The sequence below is a fragment of the Candoia aspera genome, chromosome 3 (assembly GCF_035149785.1).
Source record: "Candoia aspera isolate rCanAsp1 chromosome 3, rCanAsp1.hap2, whole genome shotgun sequence".
Classification (NCBI taxonomy): Eukaryota; Metazoa; Chordata; class Lepidosauria; order Squamata; family Boidae; genus Candoia; species Candoia aspera.
The window spans coordinates 139,159,826-139,182,190 of NC_086155.1; the positions used below are offsets into that span (position 1 = coordinate 139,159,826).

At 39.8% G+C, this 22,365-nt stretch overlaps 1 protein-coding gene across 1 annotated transcript; it reads right to left on the bottom strand.

Annotated features, from left to right (window-relative positions):
• Positions 1 to 11,529: 11,529 nt before the first annotated feature.
• On the bottom strand, positions 11,530 to 21,179 carry BLOC1S5 (biogenesis of lysosomal organelles complex 1 subunit 5). Its single transcript, XM_063298875.1, has 5 exons — positions 20,978 to 21,179; positions 19,202 to 19,284; positions 18,335 to 18,464; positions 18,178 to 18,236; positions 11,530 to 13,042 (listed from the first exon to the last, which is right to left on the bottom strand). The coding sequence occupies exons 1-5, from the start codon at positions 21,162 to 21,164 to the stop codon at positions 12,866 to 12,868; spliced, it is 636 nt and encodes a 211-aa protein (XP_063154945.1). The 5' UTR covers positions 21,165 to 21,179; the 3' UTR covers positions 11,530 to 12,865.
• Positions 21,180 to 22,365: the final 1,186 nt, after the last annotated feature.

The following is a 22,365-nucleotide window of genomic DNA, read 5'->3' on the forward strand; positions in this document are numbered from 1 at the left end:
AACTGAAATACTTTGGCCACATAATGAGAAGACAGGACACCCTGGAGAAGATGCTGATGCTAGGGAGAGTGGAGGGCAAAAGGAAGAGGGGCCGACCAAGGGCAAGGTGGATGGATGATATTCTAGAGGTGACGGACCCGTCCCTGGGGGAGCTAGGGGTGTTGACGACCGACAGGAAGCTCTGGCGTGGGCTGATCCATGAAGTCACGAAGAGTCAGAAGCGACTGAACGAATAAACAACAAACTAACTGAATTACTATGAACATGTTAGAAGATCATTTCTCAAGTATGAGAGAAGAGGTGCACACCTCTCTAAAAAATGATACACCCTTCCAAGTGTTCTGTGTTCTTGCCTTGTTTTTTCAGAATCTTCTCAATAGTTGTATCTGTTTAGCTGATGAAAGAGTTTGTTATCAATTAGTTTATTTCACACACACACACACAAACACACACACTTTGGTACACTCCCTTCATATATAGCTAGTCCTCACTTAACGACCACAGTGGGGACTGGAAAATTGGTTAAGTGGTTTGGTCATTAAGTGAGTCACCATATGACCAGACCTGATTTTACAACCATTTTAAGGACAGTTGTTAAGTGAATCATGGGTTGTTAAGCGAATCCAACTTCCCCAATGGACTTTTTTGCCAGAAACCAGCAAAAAAATGGTTGCAAATTGCGATCACGTGACTGCAGGACACTGCAACTGGTTGTAAATGTGAGCTGGCTGCCAAGTGCCCAGATTGCGATCTCATGACCACAGGGGTAGTGTGACAGTTTGCAATGGTCTTAAGGAGAGAAGCAAGAGATAACAAAGATGGACTATGAATACAAATATATTTTCTATCCTTACTTCACTACTCTGTTAAAATGCTGAGTCCCTTCTCACAGCAGCCTGTACATAAATACCCCTTTCCTTAACTATGGGATGCTGCTTCTCACCAGTCTGGCAGAATGTTGGGAGTGTCTGTGAGCTCTGGGCTTATATTTTTTTAGCTTCACTTCCATATTTAATTAGCACAGTTTTTAGGGGGGAAAAAGAATGGCTGCTTTAGAAATATGCAGCTAGACTGTCTGTAACTTTTTTTGTGGGGTGTGTGTGGGGGGTAGCATAGAAGATGCTAAAATACATACTGTAAGGCCAACACTGTTAATAGGTGGGATAGAATTATATATTCTGTAATGGTAGGGAAAAACAAGAAAGATAACTACACTGTTTTTTAGGGTTTTCGAAGATATACTGTATATGGCTCTCCAGTTCAAGCCAGGGGTTCATTTGGAGGTGGCAGTTTTGCAAAGGCAGCAGCTATAATATCTGTCATCCGGTGGCCGGATATGGGAGCAGGCCTAGTCCAATTAGCGGACAGCAAGCCCATCCGGTTGGCTTGGTTCACTGTCTTGTGTCCTACACATTCCTGAAAAGGAGTCTGAAAAACAGAAAACTCCTCGGGGCACCAAAAACGCCAGCAGCCAGCTTCCTTCAGTTACTTTGCTTAATTATACTTGGGTAGGTTGGGGTGTTCTTGAGCTTTTCCTTTTTTTTCCCTCTCTTTTCCTGTATGGCTTAGTTTGAACACACACTGTTGACAGTGGTTATGAGCTGCAGCCTTTGCCCTGAGAATATGAAACCTCCTTTAGGGACTCTATTGGCTCATGACTGTGGTTGGCCTCTCTTTCGCCAGAAAGTGTGATTGTAGTATGATGGAGAAAATGGCAGAGAGGATTACAGCCGTCTTTGTGTCTTCACCCTTGAGACATCTCCCCGTAAGCACTTACTGATCCAGGCCGTTGCCTTGCTCCATTCATTTCTGTTCTCGGCTGCGTTCAGGTTAAACAACATACCCTTCTGAGTTTTGACATTCCTTATTTACCCTGTCGGCCTCAAACTGTAGTTTCTTTCAACATGTCCTAAATCATGAGGCTGAATGGTTTGGATTCTTTAAAAAGAAATGGAAAAGATTAAATTTCAGCACAGGGAACTGGGAAGCACTCCTCTCCGCTCCAAGGTCTGTAGTAGGGTTTTTAAGCTGCCTTTTGAGATTCTAGAATACATGGACTAATAACAGCGAGAAGATGAGCAATGGTGGGCCAACTTCCCTTGCCCAATGGCATAAGTAATGCTCTAAAATATACTTTCTGAACTCCAGGTGTCCAGTGTGGACTACAGCTTCCATCCTGCCCAGATGACATAGCTAATGGTGAGGGAGGATAGGGATTGTAATCCCACTGAAAATAGGGTGCTTTTGAAAGTTGCACTCTCACAAATCTCTCTGGGATTCTAACAACTCTAAATGCTTCCTAGAATCCTCTGCTGCAATATAATTGTCAGCCCAGAAAGATAGACCAGACTAAGAAACCAATGCCATATAAGTCAGGACTACTTTTACTGTTAACAGCTGTAGGAACAGAATCTGGCAAATCTGAATGTGCTTCTCTCATCCCTCACTTTATCTTAGTGTGAACTAGAGAGAGGCTTGTCCGAGACATTTTCTCATGTTATTTCCTTGGCCCAGACTCAGGCCCCTCTTATCTAACGTTGTCTTGGTAGCAGCTCTTCCTCCTGTTCTTCCAGGCCATTCCCTCTTTCCTCTATAAAAATTCCTTTATAGTATGATCATGGAGTAAGAAATTATGACAGATGTGCAAAATATTCTTGTAGAACAGGGTTTCTTGACATTAGATAGTCTGAAACCACTAGTCTATAAAGTAAAGCTTGTAGTGTTTCCAGTGTTTACTAATAGATTTTGCATGAGATTAGAATGGTGAAGTGCACAACCATTTGGTGATCAACAAAAATATTTCATTAGTTTGGAAACAGACATTTGAGGATTGGAGGATATTGAAAGCATTTGGAAAACAACACAGTCATAATCAAAGTGATGAGCAGCAAAATGCTTTTTTAAATAAAAAAATAAAATTTTGCTTTAATATTCTGTGTATAGCAATAAATCCAAAATGTAATTGCTTATGGCTGGGGGAATGATCATTGGATAATGCAATAAAATGTACTTCCTTATCCAAATTAACTGGAAGACTAGTGCTTACATATGATCAGAGATACAGCTCAAGAAACATAATGCCCTATAAATATAAATAGAATATAGGAAACTGATAATAAGGAAACAGAGCAGCTCATTCAGTACTATGCTTATCTGCAACTAGTCTTTATCTATAAGGATAGATAATGAGCCAGTCTGGTCTAGTGGTTAAGGTGCTGGGCTAGAAACCAGGAGACTGAGAGTTCTAGTCCCCCCTTAGGCATGAAAGCTGGCTGGGTGACCTTGGGCTAGTCACTCTCTCTCAGCCCAACTCACTTCACAGGGTTGTTATTGTGAGGAAAATAGGAGGAGGAAAGGAGTGCTAGGTATGTTCACCACCTTGGGTTATTTATAAAAATAATAAAGGCGGGATAGTAAGTAGGAAAGTAAGTAAGTAAATAAATAAATAATGCCCATGCTATCAGCATAGTTGCAATGCTAAATTCCACTCAAGACAATGTTTGCTTAAAGTATAGATAAAAGATTTACTCTAAAAACTCATAACCAACAGGCAATGTTACCTGTGTTCCCACCACATAAAGCCATGCTTTGTTGAATAGGCTCTAGTGACATGGTTCACCTATTAGCCTAAATCCTAAAATACAGATTACAAACCACAGTGGCAAGATTCAAACAGCACGCTAAACCAAAATCTAACCATATCTAAGCTTAGTGTGAGATGTTTGAAAAATTGGTTTTTGAATTAACTACTTAAAAACATAACACAGAGTTGTATTATTTTACTGTTAGAAAAGAACAACAAAAGCATTTGTCTTCTGATTTGGAGTTTTCCTTATTTTCCTTTGGATTATAATGTTATTTTAATGGATAATTTTATTAATACATTATTATAGTTTATATTGTTTCTGGCCAATCCATTTTTCTCCCCTTAAGGGACAAACATATGCTAAAGTTACTGCCCGTGTACTAAAAGAAATGTGCATTTAGTTGTTTCTTATCCATATCCAACTCAACGTGTCTTCACCAGTGCCAAATCCATAATAATTTATTAGCCTTTGATGAACAAAGTAAAATGTCATACTTTCATTCATAGCGCCATCTCATGAAACTATTTTTTCCGGATTCTTGGGGAAGTTGAAATATTTCTGAAGAACATCAGGAACTGTTGTTTTAGCTTACTTGGTGAATAGATAATTGCTTTCCAACACTATTTTTTATTTCAGGAAATGATGTGAGTGTTGGATTGTTCCTAGATGGGGTCAGCAAAGTTTTTAAACAAGCACATGTATGTGATTTCAAAAGAAACAAGGACCATGAGGACATTTAGTCTAAGTCCCAGAAGCTAAATCAGACTTTATGTAGATAAGACTTTGGCTCAGACAAGTTGTTCACGTGACTAAAAGCATTCTTTAACGGGATGTAAGCAACACTGTTTTCAGGAAAAGAAAAAGGGAAGAAAAGGACTCCAAAACAAAACCTATTATGATATCCAATTGAAAAGTTATTTATATAAGGCAAGATTTTCTACAATCAGAAAATGCTGCTGGGACATAATAGATTATTTCTATGCAATCCCCACCAAACAATTCTGAAATTTAAGAACAACAATTTAGATAATTAAGAATAATTGAATGACAATTCAATACAAATTTAGAGTATTTTTGTTAACATTGGTAGTTCAAAGGAAACTATTTAGTAGCAATAGTAACACTGGAGTTGTTACAGTTCAACTACCCAGTTTTTGTTAGGTAACTTTGCTTAGCATGCCAGCCATTTATACTAAATAAATGGAACTAACCAACAGTTCTTTTTATTGTGGTTCTGTGTTGTATATCAAAAGTAGTACAAACTGCATTTCCAAACCTGTTTCTCTGTTGGTGAATAGTAGTGTTTTCCTCACTTCTGCAACAGCAGTGTTCTATATGGGTGACCCATGGCATATTGTTATGCTAAAAATGCAATTCACAAACACACTTTTCCAGCATAACCCAATTCTCCTACAATGAGGAGAATATGAATTACTGTGTGGCAATACAGCATGACAGATAATACACCTGTTAACGTGTGCCCCAAAGAACAGCCAGAGTATTTGGGGGGAAAAAAACCACCCATAGGTATCTCAGAAACATAAAAGGTCCTAGAATAGATTCTACCCAGCACTTTTACCCATGTAAAAACATTATTTTTTGAGAGATATCTGGTTCTTGGGCTGCTCAGTTAAAACAAAAATATTATTCAGTTCAGTATATATGTAATATATGTAATATGGGCAAGCGGTAAAAAAAAATGGAGAATTCTGGAAGAGTTCTGCCTAGTGATAGAAAATGATGCGCACTACCAGGCTAGAATTTTACTGTGCTTCTGCTGCCCTTCCTTCCTTCCTTCCTTCCTTCCTTCCTTCCTTCCTTCCTTCCTTCCTTCCTTCCTTCCTTCCTTCCTTCCTTCCTTCCTTCCTTCCTTCCTTCCTTCCTTCCTTCCTTCCTTCCTTCCTTCCTCTTGTAGGCTGTTTTAATCTTAGCCAATTTTAAGTGGTGAAAACTCCACTTTTGTAATACAGTTTAAAATAGTAGAAAAAGTCAAAATTATCAATCTGGATATTGATGTACCTGCAAAACACTGCAGGGTGGGGGCATCTGCATTTCACTCCCCAAAGTTCCCTTCCTGGATCAGCCAGGTTTTGATAGCTTTCCTGAATTCCATAATGGTAAGGGCCACTCTGATGGAGGCGGGGAAGGGAGAGCAACCAGAAAGGCCTGAGTTTGGGGACCCTGACAATGACATTCTCCTAGAATAGGGACCTCCTTCCCCAATCTCTGTGAAGGCAGATACCACTGGAGCAGGCAATCCCGCAGTTAACCAGGCAGGGCTTTAAAAATGATAACCAACACTTTGAATTGTACTTATTAAGTAGTACAGCTCTGAAAGTAGTGGCATTATGTGGTCAGAGTAACTACTTGATCTGCTGCGTTCTGCACCAGCATAGCTTCCAAATGATCTTCCAGGGCAGACACATGGAGAGCGTGTTGCATTTTTTCAGTCTAGAAGTTACCAAAGCGTATGTGATTATGCGAAGGTTGTAACTGGTGCATAAAATGGATGGGACACATTGTGGGGAGGCTGGGAAAGGAGTGGAAGAGAGAACAGACATAAGCAAGAGGCAGCAGGAAAGTCAGTTGACAACACCTTCATAAAAAAAAAAGTCCAGATGGCAAGAAACCCATGTTTCAGATCAAAGAGATTCCTCATTAATTAATTATAAATGAGAGACAGAAGTGTCTCATAGTTTCCAAGATTCTGCAATAACTATGACTAGCAATAAAGATACCTTATTGAAATCTGTAGTTTTTTCTTCCTTGAAAGATCCTTCCCAGTTGTGAGGGTCTTGACAAAGGAGTTGTACAAAGGCTATTTTCAGCCATAGCTGCTGTCTGTCCATTGAGTGGGAACTTTGAGTCCAGAAGGACCTTGAGATTGCAAATCTGTTTTAAATGATGGAGCACAAACCTGTCCAGAACCAATGATGGAATATCCCTGGACATAGTGATCATGCATCAGAAGCTGTAGCCTCTGAACCCACAGCTACTCCATCTTTGGGGGATTTAGTATATTTCTCTCTATCCAGATCCTAACAGTCTCCAGGTATCCTGTTCAACCCAGGGCTGAGATGTTCAACATCTGAACCTACTGTTGATATCTGAAGCCATAGCAAAGGATGAGTTCTCCCAGTGGCTATATGTAGATATTAAATAGTAGAGGAAAGAGAGTTGGACCCTTAGGGACCTCACAGTGAAAGGCTTTCTGACTTGACCTTTCCCCTCCCACCACCACTGACTCCCACAACCAGCCCCAAAGGAAGGTGTAGAACTACTGTAACAACATATCTTCCACTCCCAATCCCTGGAGATAGTCCAGAAGGATATGGTATTGAAGGCTTCTGATAGATCAGGGAGGACTAGGAGGTCACACTTCCCCCATTCTGGTCTCACTGCAGGTAATCAACAAGAGTGATCAGTGTGGTCATGGTATAACAGCTTAACTGAGAAAGTTGCAGACAATTCATTTCTTCTGGGGTCCTCCATAACCACTTTCTCAACAAGCTTAATTAAAAAGGAAAGCTTAGAGACTGGCTGATAGTTCTCCAAACTAGCTCGGTCAAGTGATGACTTCTTGAGCAGGGGTACATCGCCACCTCTTTCAAGGCTAGTGGTCTCCTCCCAGGATACATTTACCATTGCTCTCACCCAGCCTCTGTCACCTCCAAAAGAGGGCAGTGATGTAACCCACAAGAAGTAAAGCTGATATCACGAAGGCCTCTTTCCATTCCTCAGGAGCAAGAGACTTAAACTCGCCCTAAATAATCATGCCAGATAAAGTCTGGCTCATCTCAATTGGTTCTGCCCAGGTAGCAGATTTGATATCAGAGCAATTTTATCCTCCAGATGCACTGCAAACTCCTCACAGTAGCCCAACAAATGTTATTCTGGCCTGCTCTTCCCCAAAATGGACAGAAACCTGACATACAATTCCTTGGAAAGTGGATAATGGACTGCTATGCATATGGAATGTTTCCCTGGGTGAAGAAAATTAGCACATCAGGGAGAAGGATTGAATGTATCTCTCCCCTCGCTTACTATATAGAAAGTGGGTTCTATTTGGGAAATACTATTCTACTACCATAATCACAGCTATATCTTAAAAAGATGAAAATTAGAAGTCTTAGCACTTCAGTATGCCCATTCACTTTTGTATCATGAGTGGAACTGATCTCAGTGACTCTTCACTGCAGTCCATGCATTAAAAGAAAATTAATCTTATTACTGGTTTTATTGCTCAGAATCAATAGACAAATCTATTTGCCCTCTTATGATTTCTTTTTCTGGGCCTCTGCCATTCTCTTCAGTTTCTTGAGCATTATAAACAAACTTGGTTCTGCATTGGATTGTTGCAATAAAAAATGCATTGGTGCAAGAACATTTTTGAAAACATGGTGCAGGCAATCAGGTGTGTGTGTGTGTGTGTATAGTATTTGAATAGGGATGTTAAAAGCTGATGGCAATGAAATTCACTCTTATTTTGAAAGTATGTTAAATTCTTCTGCTGCTGCCTGCTGGTGAGAAACAAACTGCAGCAGTTCCATCAATGGTTTGCTTCCTCATAAAAGTCTTGAATCAAACACAATTCCTGGAGATTTCTTGGATGTGCCTTTGTAGGGTTTTTTGGCTTACAATATGGAAGTGTCTTTTCCATTGCCTTACTGCAGGATCTTTTTTTTTTTTAATTTTCCAGTCTACCCTACAGCCCTGGTATTTCCTGGTAGTTTTCCAAGAATTAATCAGGGCTGACCCAGCTTAGCTTCCTGAGATCAGCCAAGTCATCTCATACTTCTTTATTGTAAAGTGTCAAACAAACAATAATTGGCTAGGAATTTATTTTACATAACCAGTGAATACCATTTTGAAATCTCTGTACAAGCATTCATTTCCCTCTAATAATTGACTCAGCTGGTGAGTACCAGTGAGTTGGTAATCCGATCCGTTTTTGGAGAAACAAGAGAAAAGAACTGGAATGCTCAGAGAAACCCAAAGGTTTTAAGATGATAAAAAAGCTTTATTTGTTTATGTATTTATGATCTGTAGAGCTGCCCATCTCACAGCAGTGACTCTGGGCAGCATAGAAAGATTAAAACCACCACCACAACCCATGATGCTCTAGTTAAAACAGCAACCACCCAAACAAAAAAAACTATGCCACCAGCAGAGCGTGCCTGCCTCCTGGCTCAGATGAGGGTAAAATAAAACACCAAATCAATCAAATGGGGTTGAAATGTGCTCAATGGGCAGGCAACAAGCAACTAAAAGCTGCTGGTTCTCCCTTCCCCGCATATGCATTGTGGGAGCTGTTTGTTAACATTTCTTACAATAACAATGTTCCTTACAAACTAGAGTAACTCTCAAATATCAAACTGCCATCTAAATATTTACCCCCCCTTTTCCTCAGTAATCTGAGTAAGTCAAATAGTAACTACCATAGTTTTTATTCTGCCACTGACTACAACTTACGTTTTTGTGTCTTAATATAGTTTTTAATAATGGTTTTAGTGTGGTTTGTACGTTTGGTTTTTATTTGCATTTGTTTATTGTTGGTTTTTTAATTGTTATGAGCCACCCAGAGTCATATACAGTATATGAGATGGGTGGCTATACAAATTGAATGAACGAATAAGTAAGTAAGTAATGGGGGTGGTGGAGGAAAGAGTGAACAAATGTATTTGTTAAATACAGTTTTAAAACTAATGGTTGGGCATTTATTGGTGTTCAAATGGACTATATTAAAAGCCCAAGTGATTCTTCGAAGATTCTAGGAACCAATGAAGAACATCTAGAGCAGCCTTTCTCAACCTTTTGACCCTGGAGGAACCCTTGAAATATTTTTCAGGCCTCAGGGAACCTATGCGCATTCAGGCTCAAATACAGGCCAGAAGTTACAAAATTATTATATTCGTTTCATGTGTAGGCCTGTATATACGCATTAACAGTGTTCTTAAACTAAAAATAAAGAATGAAGCTTATCTCCTTAGTATGAAGTTGCCCAAATTTGAAATAATTTTTTTAAATAAACCGTGATCTCCCAGGGAACCCTTAGTGACCTCTTGCGGAACCCTAGGCTTCCACAGAACCTTGGTTGAGAAATCCTGATCTAGTGGATGATCCCAAACTCTAGGAGGAAAAACTCCAGAAATTGTCTCAGCAGTAAGGAACTATTTTGAAATTTTTAAAAAAGTAGTAGTTGTTAACTCAAGTACTCAAGTTGTTAGGAAGGATTTTGTCACAATCTCAAATTCTATGCTTGGGTAGCTCATGCCCATCAAAGTTTACAGGGCCACTGGTCTTTGGCAGAGATTAAAAAGATTTCTATGATAAATCCTGATGGGAGTGTGGTTATTCCACTGCAATGTAGACCCTGCTAATTATAAACCCATTAACCTACTTAGTATGATTAGAATGGCACACATAATGGAAACAGAGGGATGGGACTGAACAAGAAATTCTGGTAATTTTTCCTACAGATTAGTAATGAAAAAAATGGAACTAAAATTTACTAGATCACTGGAAGTAGGCAGTTGAAACTATCTGCTCTGGTCCATTCATTCCTAATCTTTTAAATATTCCCTTGGAGTTTTTGTTTGCTCTGTGTGAACAACTATTCAAACCTGGGATCTTGATAAATGTAAATGCTGTTTGATAATTAGGTTATATGTGTGGATTTTGAAGTTCCCCATAAAAAGCAGGGTTTTTCCCCCTATTGTCTGAAAATTTGGCAGATCTGTACCTTCAGGGGGGAGCAGAATGTCTGAAAAATGCTATGCCAACTGGATGGAGAACATAGAAATTACAACAGCAACAAGGAAGCTTTGTCTCTTGTTAAGAGCAATGGGAAACAAGAGATGGATGAAAAGAAAAGAGTAAATTAAGAACAAACAGAACCATAAATAAATCCAAATAGGCTATTAGATCATAGTGATGAATGGAATAATGTTTATTTTTTTATGTCCCTATTACTGAAAACCAAAATGATAGGTAGGTAAAAGAAAATGAAACTCCACAACGAGGCAGAGAGAAATAAGGAAAAGAGAAGAAGATGAAGATGGGGAAGAAGGTGAGTAAAAAATCTTTACAGAAACAAGATATAGAAAAGTATGTTCCTAGCTAGCAGGGAAGTCAGAATATGAAATGGGCCACGGAACTGAGTAAGTGGGTGAGAGATGAAGCTAAAGACTGAAGGGGTCAACAAGAAAATGCAACCAGGGAAACTCACAGGACAGGTACAGGTGAAACTGTGAGCTACTATTAAACAGAGAATGGATGGGGGGAAAAGTGACAACTCATAAAGTGGAAAGGCAAGAAGGCTTAACTCTGTCATGCCAAGCAAGTGAAAACTGGCTTTCTTGTCTTCCGACAAATGAAGATGTCATTGCTAGGTCTGAGAGGCACAATACAACCAAGCATTTGTCCACATCCTTTTTTCAGGGCTATAAACTTATGGAAGAGCTGCCCTAGGGGCCTCAGGTTTTTAATTTATTCTGTTGCAATATAAAAATCAAATTCAATATACAAGGCAAAATGCTATTGTAGCAAGAACATTGATATGTCCTTTGAGGATTAATGCACACTGAACTCTTAAAACCAAGAAAAAGGTCTTAAAGACATTTTTGTAATAAGCCATGTACTCTGTTAATTTACTCTTCTACTGAGCAATACAGAGCCACACAGATAAGAAAAACTGTTTTCCCCTGAACAGGGATTTCATTAGAAGTTCTTCTTTCCTTAGTGGAGAAATATTTTAAAGTCATCTATTGCCCCCTTCCCCCACCATTCACAAGAGAGTTAACAACATTCCAGCATACCTCAATGTTGGCAAGTGGAGTTTTAGTCTAGCTACCTGATGATGATTGATGAAGCTGTCAGCCATACAGGAGTGGACAGAGCAGCTTGGCAGAAGTTCAGTGTTATTGAAAGAAATCACAAATACTTATTCCATCTCCTCTGCTCACTTTAATCACATTATCAACAGACTGTCAAGATGGAGCCTTGACACTAAGCCATACCTTCACACAGGCAACCTATTGTTGGCTTATTGCAATTGCAACACAGATAATGGGTAATTTTGTATTACATATTTCTATTCTACATGCTGCCTGTTAAAATAACACTTGATTTTCCAGCCCATTGCCTAGACTGCCTCAACTTTTATCCTGTTATTGTTTTTTTTACAAGTTAAATGACAAAGAACTAAATCATGAACTTTGCCTATAGTGTGCAAATATTTAATACAGATTAAATCATGGAGTTCACTCATAAGAGTTAATTACGCTTCAGAATACCATTTACTTGTAAAACACAATTTAATCCGTAAGACTTGTTCATTTGCAGTGTTCACAAAAGGATCTCATCCCCCTAGAACATTAAACATTTTCAGAGCAGGGCTATGCAGGATTGAAAGCCAACATGGGCTTCAGAGTGCATATGGCCCCACAAGTAGCATCTGTGAGGAACATCTTAAAGCAGCAGTGACTTTTCTTAGGCTTATGTGACTGTCCTTTGCAGCTGCAGCGTGATCCTGGGAAAGATGTATCTAGTTTGAGATGATCCTGAAGGTATTTCGGGCGCATCCGTGCATACTATAAATTGCATTTTGCCTTTCAAATCCACACTGCTGCATGGCCCTATTCCAGAGATTTTGGCCACTAAGCATATGAGAGTATTTTTTGTATGACACACAGAAACACTACTAGGGCGAATACATACTACAAAGACAGCCAACCTAATACCCTCCCATTCTCTCTAGTCAGAACAAATTCAGTACAATAAGCACTTCTTTCTCAAGGTTTTTTAAAGTTATCCTGATAACCTCACAAACATAAAGAATTCATTCATAAACTTCAGACTATTATACTCCCAAGTTATGTGGCCTTTTGCAGTTAATATTGCTCTACATGTCAGGTCACTGCAGTATGTCTGCACATAATTACGACCCCTCCCTGCCTTCAGCAGAAGCTGGTTCTTTGGGAAAGTAACAGGAGAGCTCATTGAAAGGACCAAACAAATGTACAGTATGTAATCATTCATTTTGTAAATAGATTTTAACTGGGCACTGATCTGGTCTGTTGAAGTATAATACTGTTACTGCTGCTGCACAAACCTTTTGTGTGTGTGTGTGTGTGCTTAAATGAAAATGAAACAATTATTCAGTGCAAAGAACCAATTTCAGTTTTTGTTTAGATCCCTGCTATTTTTAACTAAATTCTAATACTGTGTGGGAAACCCTGAAACTTGAAAACTGCAGGAAAATGGCAGAAGAGCATTTCCTAGAGAGCCTGTGTTGTGAGGTCCTTCTCCATTACAGCATATTGCTCTTTAAGACGCTCCATAGCTTTTGTGTGCTCTTCATTCACTGTTGCTTTTAGGTGCTGCTGCTCCTCCATGAATGCCTCCCAGAGAGCCACACGTTGGGCTTCACCAGCCCTTAGTTTCTCCGTCTGAAGCTGAGAAGAAAAAGCAAGTTATAAATGTTGAATCTAGGCAATGAAGAGAAGATGGTTTACTGTGTTTTGCAGCAAGGGTGTCTATGGGAGGGGAGTTTAAAAAAAGTTATTTTTTCCTTATTCTTTGGAAATATGTAGCTCGTAAAAATAAATAAATAAATAAACTCGAAAAAAGAGGAGAAATCAATTAATCAATCAATCAAATCTTATTATGGCCTTTGGGCCAGAAAGCACAACAATAAAATACATAGATGTGTAATTATTATAAAAGTTGTAAAAATGCAATAAAATTGCATAAAGTACATTATTATAGTAACTGTAGTACAAATAGCAGTAGCAATCACCAAATTTGTGCTAAGCCTCAACTGATACAGCAAATGATAGCCGAAAATCAGGCAACCTGGAAAGATATGTTAGAGTCCTGGTCAAACAGAAGCAGTGGCAGATAGACATGGTTTTCTCTACCAGGGTTTAAAATGGGATAAATATAGATCTTCCAAGATTTGCCAGAGAGAGAGCAACAAAGGAGCATATGGCTTAGGGATTCCACAGAGCCATCTCCACGTGGACCTAAACACTGCTGAAAAGGGATGTTTTTATACTGACCCACAGAACTGCAGAGGGTGATGCATCCAACCTGGCCATGGTGAGAGCCCAATGACATTTCAGAATTAGAATTGAAGAAAAGAAACAAAACAGTGGTCTCTGAAATGTTTCCTTAAGACCTATGTTCACTTCCTATATTTGTTTGGATAGATCGCTGACCTATCTTTTACTGTTTGAAATTATATTTTGATCTACCTATTCATGAGATATTTTATTATTTTTAGATTTATATCCCACCTTTTCTTCAGGTGCTCAAGGCTGTGTACACTGTGCTCTCTCCATCCATTTTTTACCCTAAAACAATAACCTTGTGAAGTTGTTAACTCCACAAGGTTATTGTTTTAGGGAGAAAAATGGATGGAGGGAGCACAGTGTATACAGAATGTGATAGGGTCTGGACCATCTGATGAACTTTCATGACTGAGGGTGGACTTGATCGTGGGTCTTCCTGCCAGTCCATCACCTTCACTACTAGCCAGTTTTGTCTAGTGGTTAAGGCTCCAGGCTAGAAATCAGGAGACTGTGAGCTGTAGTTCCGCGTTAGGCGTGAAAACTGGCTGGGTGACTTTGGGCCAGTAACTCTTTCTCAGCCCAGCTCACCTCACAGGGTTGTTGTTGTGGGAAAATAGGAAGAGGAAGGAGTGTTAGGTATGTTTCCTGCCTTGAGTTAATTTGTAAAAATAAGAAAGGTGGGATAGAAAATAAAATAAATAAAATAAAAATAAACCCATGCTGGCTCTCAACATGATGTCTGAAAATGTTGCTGGGTGAGCCATTCAATGACATGGGGTGCAATATTATCAGTATCCTGTTGATACCCAGTTATACATCACCCTGGCCAGACAGGTGATGCTGTTTTGGTGGTGACTCAGTATCTGGAGGCTGTGAGGGTCTGTCTGGATGGGGAGGAACTGGCTCCAACTCAACCTTAGCAAGACAGAATGGCTTTGGGTTTTTGCCCTCCCCTGAATCTGGTGATGTGTTATCTCTGACTCTTGATGGGGTGCACAGTTTGGAGGTCCTCCTAGACTCACAGCTCCAAGGAGCAGGTGGCAGCCATGGCTAGAGGATCGTTTGCACAGCTACATCTTGTGTGCCAGTTGCACCCATTCCTAGACCAGGGGGCCTTGTTCACGGTTACTCTTGCCCTGGTCACTTCCTGGTTCGACTACTGCAATGCACACTACATAAGGCTGCCCTTGAAGACCACCCAGAAGTTACAACTGGTCCAGATTGCAGCAACAGGGCAATGGCAGCGCCTCTCCTCTCCCACCAACACTGACTGGAACCAGCCGGAGGAAGGAGAACCACTGCAAAACAAGGGTGGTATTCCAGAGGGCAGGTGCTGCCACAGAAAAGGCACATTTACCGTGCAAGATGGCATTGTGTGATTGACGGGATCCATAGCATGCCCCTTCAGCCTGACCTCACCAGATGGGTGGAAACATGTGGAGACAAGCAATCCCTAAAGTAGCCAGGCCTTATGTCATGAAGGGCTTTATAGGTGATAACCAGCACCTTGAATTGCACCTGAAAGCCAACTGGTAACCAGTGCAGCTCAGGAAGCAGTGGAGACATGTGAATATACTATCATACACCCATCACTACCCAGGTTGCCACATTCTGAGCCAGCTGCAGCTTTCAATGGGTCTTCAAAGGCAGCCCCACATAGAACACATTACAGAAATCTAATTGGGAGGTGACCAAGGCATGAGTTACTGTCTGATAGTCTAACAGTAGGCTAAAAGGAGATAAAATCATCTCAGCTGAGAGCAATCAATAATGGACTGGTTGTATGGAATACTATTTTTCCCCAAGATAGTTCTCAAAGCATTAGGAAACCTACTCTGGATGGATACTTGCCATAGGACTGACTGGCACTCTTTTAATCTGCGGCATGTGTCCTGCAGCAAAGAAGGCTGGGGACTATGCCTTATTGCTTTCTGAGTGAGTATCATAGGGAAGACCAAGGGTCTCCCAAGGCATCCTAATTTTCAGCATTGGTTAAAAAAGGCAACCAGCCTTTCCCAGGACATCTGTTTTCTCAAATATATGGAGGTAATTTATTTTAATGTTCACCTGTTGATGTACAACACAGCTGGTAGGTACCAGGCTGAACAAGGCTGTGTCATGTTTAGTTTCAAAATCAGAAGAGAGGGAAAATATATAGACTAGAGGGAGGAGGGAACCTGCAGTATGCCCTCTCTCTCTCAGCAAGTTTAGGAAATTAGGAATGTTATATTCACACTGCATCTGACAGCATTTTGCCCTTACCAATTACAGCCTTATAGAAATAAAAAATTTGAAATGTTGCTTCAGTCTGCTTACAGTGCTCCTCTATTAGGGCTGAAAAAGTTGAATGGGCTGCCTGCTCCTAATAAGTGAAGTACAGAAGAAAAATATAGAATTAACTTCTTGCACAGTTTTTCCAAATGCTGAGGTTTTAGCATACATGTATTACAAAACAGCAGTGTGCAGCCATGTGAGAGATTCCAACAAGTAGCATGTTCTTATAATATGGCCTTTCACGAAATAAGATCCACAGGTATGAAATGCTTCCATTTCAGAAAGCTGTACTCATAATATGTTCAGTGTTTTTGACTGACCAGGAAAGATTTACATTTCCATTCTGTTGGGTATTTTTTTGTTCCATGCAAAACAGGGATTTCCCTTTTTTCTGGCTGTGAACAAAATTCTTGGAAAAACCTTCCACCCATACAGAAGCTGAGAAGATCTAGTAACTTTGTTATTTTTATAGCAACTCTGAAAGACTAATTAAAACAGCATGTTTTCCTAAGTCTTTATTTATTTGATGTACTTATTCCAGAAGAAGGTATGCTTTTCACCTTCCTGAAGACTTGTTAATAACATATAGATTTGTTTCAGAGCAGTTTGTGAATCTCAAGATTATTTAATTCACATTCTTACATGCAATTTTAATCTGATGGTAATTAAATCTCCATTTTGCCAGTGAAACTTGTAAATCTTTTGACTGATATATTCCTAAGTAGCTCTGTCAAAAGCCAAACCAGGTTAAGAAGTGACCAGATCACAGATTGCTTCAGTGTAAAGCTTAACAATGTGCATCTGGACAGAAACTGGACATCAGCTGAAAGGCACACAGCCTTCGCACATTGAGCATAGCCTGAAGCATCTTTGACTAGTTTAGCGTTTACAATGACATGGTGGGCACACTACACTAAAGATTTAACAGCAGGGATTTAAGAAACAAAAACACTCAGTCCCATTTACAACAATATAACAACAAAGTAGAAAGCAAGTGGCACAAGACATATCCAGAGTGTCCTTGGTGTGAAGTAAAAATACCATATTAATACGGTAATCTGGATGGGGCAACTAGTTGTGACCATAAAACAATCCAATGCTCATTCAAGTAGCACTGCTGAAATTTCAAAATAAAATGGACAATTTTCATTTGCACAATTATTAGTTGAATATTATAGGTGGTACTCACTTAATGACCACTTATTCAGTGACTGTTCAAACTTACAGTGATGCTGAACAAGCGGTAGTTATGGCTGGTCCTTGTACTTATGGCCGCCCCAGCATCTCTGTGATCATGTGTAATCGTTATGTGATCGTGACCTCCCCTGCCAGCTTCTGACAAGCAAAGTCAATGGGGAAGCCAGCAGGAAGTCGCAAGTTACCATCACGTGAAGTCCTTGCTTAATAATGACAACCGGGACTGTTGGAACTGCCATCGCTAAACGGCGCAGTCATGTGGTTTTTCAACTTATGACTGCGTTGCTTAATGACAAAGTTCTGGTCCCAATTAGCATTGTTAAGCTAGGACTACCTGTACTCACAATGGACGTGGTAAGCTTAATATAATCATGTATAAATGCTGAACTAGTGTAATGGGAAGAAGGAATAACCTTGAGGAATGGGAAGAAGAGCCACAACCAAGACAATGGTGAGATAAAAGAAATCTGAGTCACAAAGTGCTTGCAAGATTCTGTTATTGTAACCTTATAATAAAAAAAAGTAGCATTAGCTTTCATGACTTGTCTGGCTTCCTAGCCTGGTCTATCTTGAAGGGCTGCCAACACTGGACACCCCCTTGTGGCTGAAATAATCCATTTAAAGCCCCTAGCACCCCCCACCATTACCTGCCCCTGCCTTTTAGGCTAGACTTTGCTAGTTTATGAATGTAGTAAAGGTAAAGGTAAAGGTTTCCCTTGACGTAAAGTCCAGTCGTGTCCGACTCTAGGGGGCGGTGCTCATCTCCGTTTCTAAGCCTTAGAGCCGGCGTTGTCCGTAGACACTTCCGGGTCATGTGGCCAGCATGACGACACGGAACACCGTTACCTTCCCGCCAAAGCGGTACCTATTGATCTACTCACATTTGCATGTTTTCGAACTGCTAGGTGAGCAGGAGCTGGGACTAGCAACGGGAGCTCACCCCGCCGCGCGGTTTCGAACCGCCGACCTTCCGATCGGCAGCTCAGCGGTTTAACCCGCAGCGCCACCGCATCCCCTCTTTATGAATGTAAAATATTAGTATTTACCTGCCTTTCTTCCTGCTCTCTCTGCTGGAATGTGTTGAACATCTGGTTGGCTACCTGCACTGAAATAAAGTTTACAGTTGTACAACTCTTCATTCTCAGTACTCATTCAGTATTCTTTAAATGCAAAAGGCACTGAAGAAAAATAACTCCAGCTTACATCTCCCTAATACTTCGTTCAGATTTCCACGCATTACTTCTTCACACTTGGGCAAAATCTTGTCATTTGCCTCAAACATCGTGTTCTTTAAGTTTTCAAGAACCCGCATTTCTCGGAGACCTCTTTTTTCCTGTTGGAAAAAATAAAAAGGGGTAATTCTAAATATTTTACAAAAAAGCTGACATTTAATAAATATCCAATCCAATTTCACTTAAAAAAGAACTAGACAGAAATTCTATATCCCCTTACCAGGAAGTAAAGTTCATTGAACTCAGTGAGACTTACAACTAATCAGACATGTATACATTTTGTTTGTTGAACAGACTATAATATCTAGATCTTTAATCAGATTCCAGGTGACTGCACAACTACTTTGAAATAACTCAGTTCTACTCAGTGGGACTTTTTAACTGATTAAATATGCTTATACAGTAACTGCACAATTAACGTTTCCAAACATCGTATGTTGACACATCCCCACCATTCTTCATTTAAACATCCTATGTTTAAACAAGTGTTTTTACAATTATTGATTTTGTTCATTTTATCACCCAGTCTTGAAAGAAAACCTGAGAGATTGAAAGCTATTAGAATTACATACATGTCTTATTCTTATTAAAGTTTTGCTGCCATCTTGTGGCAATTATATTCAATATTATGCTTGCATAAAAGGGCAGTTATTTAACATTTAAAAGTAATTTTCTGCATATTTATATCGCATACTTTTAAAAAAAAAAAATGAAAAGTCTGCCTCACCTATAATATCATTTCTATAAAATACTTTTGCAACCATGCTTTTTAATTCAAAACCACCTTCTTCCACATCTCCATCATACTTCATTTCAAAATAACTAATATCTAACGTACTTCAAATTCTTTGATGAAATAACGAATTTCTCCTTGAATAACTGGTCTGTGATCCAAAAGTCGGGAATATATTTCGCCAACATCTACAAGAAAAATAATGAATTATAATCTATTTATATATTACTAGAATAAAAATTTTGTAATCCACTTCCACCTTTGTAATCCACTTCCACTTTTCTCTTTTACTGCATTCTCCCTTCTGGTTTCCCAGCAGCTACAGGGAGGGAAATTCCTTCAAAATAGCAGAAAATTTTCTATGTTGCTTTATAGAAGAATCAGTATCCAAGTTTGTGCTGCCATTACAAAAGCCATTTTAATTTCATAAAGTTTAGGAGATGTCAAGTTAAACTCTCTTTTACCTACCAACAGGCACTCAAACGTTTTATTGACTACAAAAAGACTTGCCTGCAACCCAAATGCTTTATACCTTAAAGGAAGTATACAGAATTAGATCTATAGACAGAACATTTTACAGGATAATTTTGTCAAAGAGACTTCCTTGCTAGTATACTGAGAGCAGATACTTGTTTTATGTATGAAACCCATATATTTCACTGTCTTACTTGGGTTGAAGGATAAAACAGGTAAATAGAACATTTTAAAAATAAAAGAAATAATGCTAATTTTACTATTATTTGTCAGTTGTTTCGATGCCTCCAAAATGGGGGGGGGGTACGTCTGTGAGGTCCTCAGTGCTACTTAGCTTAACCAGCTCATTGAGATGCCATCTTTTGCTGTCTGAACCATCCACTGGAACTACGTCCATGAGCCCAAGTGGGAAAGATTAAGCAGGGACAGAACTTTTCAGTCCTCAGAGATACAGTTTTTAGACTGATCTTAATGGTCTTCTGGAAGGTTCCCATTTTAGATAATAATATGTCTTAGGGCTGTGCAATGCTTTAGATTTAAAGGCAAAAATATGCTTTGGAGTGCACAACAGTTGTTGACTCTTGGAAGATCTGATTCATTGATTGGTTATGTGCCACCAAGTCATTTTTTACTCCCAGCGACCACATAGATTTTCTCCATGATGATCTATCCCTAACCTGTTCTTTCAAGTCTCCCAACGGTGTACTCATTGCCACTGTAACTGAGCTTGATAGGATACAATCAGTAATTTGTAATAAAACATCCACAGGATAATCAATCAAGCAAAATCGTCCAAATCACAAATAACATCAAAAATAAAAATTCTAACAAGAACAGACAAAAACAGAGAGAAGGATGCTTTCAGACAATAAAAGCCCTCTTGAACTAGTCTTCCATAAATCTGCCCAAGCCAACTCTAACCAAGCTCAACCAAGTCAGCCTAACACTGCCGACTTCCATTTGCTTGACAGATCTGCAGAGCTGATTTTATGTCTCCCATGTCAGATTCCAGTGGCCATTCCAGTCTCTTAGCTAGGACGTAGGCATCATCATCACAATCATCATCATCACAATCATCATCATCATCATCAATTCTATTTCCTTTCAGAATCCATTGGTGCTTTATTCAGAAAGGGTTAGAAATAGCTTGCACTAATTTCGTCCAAATGCCATTGCTGCCTATGGACCTTCGCTACTTCTCCTTCCTTCCAAAATGACTCACTTATTGGGCAATAAGTCGTAAGGAAGGCGATGGACACCACACAGCATTACCTTGCACGCTCTGCTTCCAACTACTCCATCGCTACTCTCTGGACACTATGTAACGTGTTTGAAATTACCATATCAGCAAGCAAGAGAATGAAAACTTAACGGAGGAAAGCAAAAAGAACGACCAGCGCTTCCTACCTTTAAAAATAGGGCAGGAGGACGCGGACGCCAGTGAATCGCTCCGTTTATTACCGCTTCCAGAAACTGGTGACTCCGCAGTTTTACTGAACCTTAAGGTCCCGGGAGCCCCACTACTCATTTCACTCAGACTCCCCAGGAGGACCGCAGCGGGGTGACTTTGGAGTGCCTCCTTGCGAATGCGCATGCGCAACTGTCATAACGCTTTCTGGACGGGGCAAGATGTGAGTACTGCGCATGAGCAGGGAAGCTTTCACTTTGTGAAGCCGTTCCCAAAACAAACGCAGGGAGAGGTCGTTCTCTATGACGTCAGCAACTGAAATCTCATTGAAGGATTCCTTAATGCCTCGTTCAAAATACTCAGGGTCAACGTCAAAGTACAGAGATGGGCAGCTAAGAGGAAAGGCTTTTGCTCAGCATGCATTTTGAGTATGAATTGACCAGCAAGCTACATCTCCTTCTTTTTGAACAATTCTAAGAGGTCTAGATCTACAGGTATATGGTGGAGACTATTTCCATTTATTTCAAAATCTGCTTTCTAACTGCAATTTCAACATGGTGCGCAACAAATATTACACCAGGAACAACACACTTTAAACGAAGCAAATCAGCTCCATTCCAGCAAGATAGTATTTCATGCTTTTAACGACACGCTGTGGATGTCTTGCTCAGTCCTGTGGGATTTAGAACAGAGAAGTTCGACTGTTACGTTGTTTAACTTACAAGCAAATTTGAGTATTTGTGAAATCTTACTGATGTTTCTGAGAAACCTTCCTGAAGCTTTCTAACTCTTTCCTGGTTGTGAGATCCCAGAAGATATTCACAGAATCATAGCACGTAAGGGTCAAAGGATCTTAGAGATCATCTAGTCCAACCCCCTGCCCAGTGCAGAAATGCATTATAGTAACATCCCCGACAGATGGCCATTAGGCCTTTGCTTAAACACTTGGAGTGAAGGAGAGATCACCATGTCTTGAGGCAATCTGTTCTATTGTTAAACATCTCTTGCTGTTAGGAAGTTTTTCCTGATGTCAACCCAAATCTGCTTCTTTGTAATTTAAATCCATTGTTTCTTTGACCAGTCTTCAGGACAACTGTGAACAGTTCTGTCTACCTGGCGGCACTTCAGGTACTTTAGGTAGCTACCATGTCTCCCTGCAACGTTCTCCAGGCTAAATATACCCAACACCTCCAACCATTCCTCATATGATTTTCCTTCCCGGCCCCTTATTATCTTGATTGTTAACATCTGGAGACTTCCTAAAACGCAGTGTCAAAACCTGGATGCAATATTCTAGGTGTGGTCTGACTAACACAATGCAGAACAGAGAAGAACAATAATTGTGAACTATACTTCTTTTGAGCCAGATGATGATGATGATGATGAT